Here is a 5583-nt window from a genome sequence, read left to right as displayed (position 1 = left end):
CTTAAAAAACGATATTGGAAGCCATTCTCCCTATTTTGAGATTTGGGGATGGAGCACCCATCTCATTTTTGCGCTCAAATAAAGTGGGATGATGGGAATTTGGGAAGAAATAAATATGAAGATAATGATTTCATTCTTAGTATTGAAAATATCAGTCCCTGTTTGGTTGGAAGAAAATAGAGGGGAGGGGAGGGTTTATATAATAAAAAATGTGTTTGGTTCATATTTTTAGAGGGGAGGGGAGGGAAATGAAGGGGCCCAAAATCCCTTATAGGTCTTATTTTGTTTCCTCCAAATTTGGGGTTTTTTGGAGGTGAGAAATTTTATTAACAAAAATGACCTTACACCTTCTTAACACTTACATATATTCTAAATAATTTATATGTAATTTTAATTATAAACACCTCCCTTCCCCTCCTGTACCAAACATAAAAATGAGTTAATTCTCCTCTTGAATCCAGATTGGAGCAAAACAGCCCAAACAAAAAATACTTTGATAATACCAACTCAATTAGGCTCTAGCCAGCATTTCTTTAATTTCTTGCAGAGACGAACAAAACAATCCTGTTGTTATTTTTGTGTGTAGCTATGGAAGTTGCTGCAGCTACCATAGCTTCTTCTTGGCGCTTCTTACCCAGACACTCTCCTCCTTGTTTTTCATCACCCACCACTTGTTCTTCACTTGTCAACTCCAAACGCACCACACCTAGAGCTTCTCCTTTTTCCTTATCCACCAATTTTCTATCCTCTTACACCTCCGGCAGTGTTTCTGCTGACTTTTCCGGCCAAAAGATTCGACCCCTTTCTCTTAACCCACATGCCCCTGGTTCCTCTTCTCCCAAACGAGGTGTTGTTACGATGGTATTCCTCCTTTTCCTCTATATTTATCAATTATAGTATGCCTCGTGTAATGGATTTGTGGGTGTGTAATTTCGTGAAACCTGCACTGAAATGTTTGTAGTTTTTTTCTTGTTTTCGACGAATGGTGGCTTAACGAAGAAACCCCCTACCCACATAAACAGTTTTTTTTTACAAAGAATCAATAGTGTGCTCTGTAGTACGAAATTTAAGACTTCATTAGTTATTAACTTGTCTTTCTAAAGGCCTTGAACACTCTTATACTAGAAGTTGTGGATGTGATCTCATGTTCAAAATGCCTAAATAAAGGCCTGCATAACACATCTAGGAAAATTATGTATTTATATTTTGATATATATAATGTAGAAACATAAGCCAAATACCAATTGACCTTAAAACTTTGTGAAAGAGTGCGATTTTATCTTATCTATGTGCAAAACGAATCACTACGTCAGCATAACCTACCATTCACCATTTACCATAATTGTACCTTTCCGCTGCTACAGTTGTGATTTACCTATTTTTTTGGAGTGCCATATGAATATGATCACCATTACATGCTCTGTACCTCGTAACACAAAAGCCTTATAAATTGCCTTAAATTTTAACTATTCATAAATATGTGTTGTTTATTCTCATAGATTTTTAATGCAAGGAATGGTTCGGTTTTTATGCTTTCTAGTGCTTCAGTTTCAGTATCAGCTGTAAAACAGATCTAGTACTTGTCAGTTGTAAAACAGATGAGTGACTCGTTATTGCTCATACCACATTGATTCTGTTCAGTTGTGCCATTTTTGTACTGATGATGAGATGATGAATTTAGTTAAACTGTTCACATTTTTTGTGTTAGAACTTCTCTTCTCTTATAGTTTTGTTAATCATATCTGTTACCCTGCCTTCTCGATTTTGTCCTCATACCGGCATCAGTAGATGTGGGTATCAGATCTGAGCTTGATCCTTTTTCTCTTAAATTGCACATTTCACCTTCCATCAATCTAGTTCAAAATGAAAATCAAGGCTCCCTTATACAGTTCAAGGTCCCTGGACTTCTAGTAATGTTCTTCTTTTACCTCTATTCCGAGCGACATTATATATATCTAATCTGGAAAGTTACTGCTACAATAATTCTTTTTGATGATTTTTGGAATGAAGTTAATTTAATACTACTAAACTCTGAAAAATTGCATTGCATTTTTTGAGAAACTTAATGCCCTGCAGAAGTCATATCTGTTTTCTGTCTTCTTGCAGGTAATTCCTTTTTCAAGAGGAAGTGCGTGGGAGCAACCTCCTCCAGATCTGGCATCTTATTTGTACAAAAATAGGATAGTTTATCTAGGCATGTCTCTAGTTCCATCTGTCACTGAATTGATACTTGCAGAGTTTCTATACCTTCAGTATGAAGATGAGGAAAAGCCAATTTATCTTTACATAAATTCCACAGGGACAACCAAGGTAGCTGTTAAAAAATAAAAAATTTGTAAATTTTTATCTTATCTTTCCGTTGAAAGTCCATTATGACTACTGTATCACGTAGTTCAGGCCGATGTGAATGACCTATATAATTTGGAAGCTGGTTGACATGAAATGGGAAAAAATAAACACTATGTTTGGTTGGAAAACGGAAACATAAATAATGGAATGAAGTTTGTAGTATCATGTGAGCATCCATTCACAATTTTTAAATTTTTTTTGCTTTCTCCATTGCATTCACAAAAGTTAAAACTAGGATGCAGTCCTATCCATAGTGTGTTGTCTCCTATTCATATTTTTTCACAAGCCCTTCAGAAAGATTGCAATATCAATTTCTTCATCTTGCATTCAACTTTTCCACTGTTAATTTTCTTTAAAAAAAATTCATCCCTATTCTATTCCATTGATTCCCAGCAAACGGAACACAAGTAATTTGCATCAGAAAGTTAGTAATGAACTGTTAGAAGCTCCTGATCTGATTGTATAAGCTACAATTATAGCATGCATTTTAAAGATTATAAGATTATGTGATAAAAATACAAATGTATCATGTCATTTTTGTTTTTGTGTATATAGATTAGAGTTATCTTATTCTTAAATGGAACTATCATATATTTGTACTTATTTCAGGGTGGGGAGAAGCTGGGTTATGAAACAGAAGCTTTTGCAATTTACGATGTTATGAGGTTATAACTCTTTAGTATTTAACCATTTTTTGTACCATAATATCAAGAAGTTTGTGTATCTTTTTGTTAATTGCTAATTGTTATCTTGCACTAATAATGTATAAACTGATAAGAAATGCAACATTTGACATGATTGTATCTAAGCGTTGGAACTTGGCATCCTTCCAGACATTCTGATTTATGCAATGCCTGCCAAAATTCAATAAAATCAACTGATGCCACTATACCAGTTTATGTTTTTATTAGTCCTTTTGCAAAACCTGTTAATGGACTTGCTAAAATCTTGAAATGACAATTTGTACCCTAGACTGGAATGGAAGTGTGAACTGAAAATAAGATTTTGTATGCAATGTTATTTTTTATGAGCACAACTTTCTTTTTATTAGTAATTTCGAGATAACACTGATATACTGAATCCAAGAACCAAATAGTATGGATGGATAAATTATTACAGTATGCTGCTCAAAATGCTGATATCATGGGTACCACCCACGAAGAATATTGCAGGCCCTTTTAATCAACTTTTTTTTATAAATATTTAGGCATTGACAAATAATTTTTGCAAATATACCATGCCCTAGATTTCATTTGTTTATCCAAATAGTTCTTATTCAATTACATGAGCTGATTGTTAGCGTGTTCAAATTTATTGACACTCCAAGAGTGAATGTAACTTTCCTTTGCAGTTATGTCAAGCCACCTATCTTTACTCTGTGTGTGGGCAATGCTTGGGGGGAAGCTGCCTTACTATTAGCTTCTGGTGCTAAAGGAAATCGTTCAGCCTTACCTTCGTCTACAATAATGATCAAGCAGGTAATGTTTGTTTGTGATGTTAGTAATGATTATATACACCGATTTTCTTCTCAAGCATCTTGTTATATGTGCAAGTTTTACCTGTGTATTAACGTTTGTTGATCCGTTGACTTTGCCACCATGTTTTACTCAGCCAATTGGAAGGTTTCAAGGTCAAGCCACAGATGTCAACCTTATGAGAAAAGAAGTTAAGAATGTGAAGACAGAATTGGTAATTCCAAGATTGTTCAAGATATTTTCTTGCCTGTAATCACTTTCTTCATCCGAATATTTTGTCAGCAGAGGGTTGAAAAGCAGAATTAATAAGACTAATTATTGGTTTTCCAATTTTGTTTAGGCCTAGTTTTTAATACGTATGAGTGTGCTAAAGCAGAACATGCATTCAGACTTTGATCTAAAGTGAATTTTTATTTATTAACTTGAAGGTAAATCTCTATGCAAAGCACATAGGAAAATCACCAGAGCAGATTGAAGAGGACATTAGGCGTCCAAAGTATTTTAGTCCTAGTGAAGCACTTGAATATGGTATCATTGATAAGGTACTTGTAAATATAGTATATATGGCTTCTGGATATCAGGCAGATTTATCTTACCTTGTTAACCTGCAGGTTCTTTACAATGAGAGAGGCAGCGAGGACAGAGGAGTTCTGTCAGATCTAAAAAAGGCCCAACTTATTTGATTGTGTGAAATTGGGACTACTACTTGATAAGGTTCAGGTATAAGCATGAGCCTTGCGAGGTGTAATACTTGTAATGTTATGTATTTGAAGCTGGACTGTAGTCAAGTTAAAAAATAACTTTGATTTTGTAGGTAAAAGGCAACAAACGCATTCTGAGTAGTACTCCTGGTTGATAATTATCAAGTCTTTTGCTGCGGGGTTGCAATATTCTAATATTGATGTTGAGTAATTGATGGCAATTGTACCTATGCAACACAATCTTTTGAACTTTGAAGACTGTAAAAGCTGCATAGTTGTTTGAAACCAGAAAGGTTTTAGAAATAGTATGTTACCTTGAAGGGGCTTTTGGAGCATTATTGACCAAATGCTTGTATTTACTTTGTTCAATGTTAATGTTGTAATGCCGAGTACTACAAGATTAACTGTCCCATAGATATTAACTCAAGACTATACCTTTTGAACCTCTTATACTGCTCTAACTGTGTTATTTCTATCCGCACAATCAAATTCTGACTTGAGAAGAAATGTACTTATATAAAACTTTGTGTTAAACTAATGTAGATGAACTTGGATTCTATTATTTAGCAGAAAGCTAAATAAATTATTACTAATAGAAGGAAATAAACTCTGATAAAAAGTGTTTGTCATTTGATTGGCAAAATCCAAATCAAATGCTTCCAGTCTTAGAAAGGGCAGTCTGAGCTTACTTACGGGCTACATTCTTCGCAGGACGCACAAAACCAACAAACACTTCCTCAAAGTGTTTACGTAGTTCACTGCAATCCTCGACGATTGTATCAAACATCAACTACCAGCTTAGCATCAGATTCAAAAATGCATTTACTATTCATCCAATTCTTTGTCCAGGACAAGGCCTCCTAGAGACTCAATGCCACTGCTTCTCTCGGTTGCAACGTCCCCCGCGCTGTGTTACTTGGTGCTCGAATGAAGCATCATCTCGCATCACACATCCAACTCCTACAAATTCAGCTCCTTGCCTCCATACTGCGTCAACGTTCACTTTAATCCAGCCCTCAGGTGGTTTACAACATGCTCTGCTGCACTCGTGTTCTCAA

The 5583-nt window shown here is 35.1% G+C and overlaps 1 protein-coding gene across 1 annotated transcript; it reads left to right on the top strand.

Moving 5' to 3' along the window:
- Positions 1-446: 446 nt before the first annotated feature.
- Positions 447-4973, top strand: LOC141697791 (ATP-dependent Clp protease proteolytic subunit-related protein 4, chloroplastic-like). Its single transcript, XM_074502336.1, has 8 exons — positions 447-861; positions 2107-2310; positions 2959-3014; positions 3701-3827; positions 3961-4038; positions 4253-4366; positions 4436-4544; positions 4639-4973. Exons 1-7 carry the CDS (start codon positions 589-591, stop codon positions 4505-4507), a joined length of 924 nt encoding a protein of 307 aa, XP_074358437.1. The 5' UTR covers positions 447-588; the 3' UTR covers positions 4508-4544; positions 4639-4973.
- Positions 4974-5583: the final 610 nt, after the last annotated feature.

This window comes from Apium graveolens, chromosome 11 (assembly GCF_009905375.1).
Source record: "Apium graveolens cultivar Ventura chromosome 11, ASM990537v1, whole genome shotgun sequence".
Taxonomy (NCBI): Eukaryota; Viridiplantae; Streptophyta; class Magnoliopsida; order Apiales; family Apiaceae; genus Apium; species Apium graveolens.
Note: the sequence above shows the minus strand (reverse complement) of the source record. Positions and strands in the feature narration are given on the sequence as shown.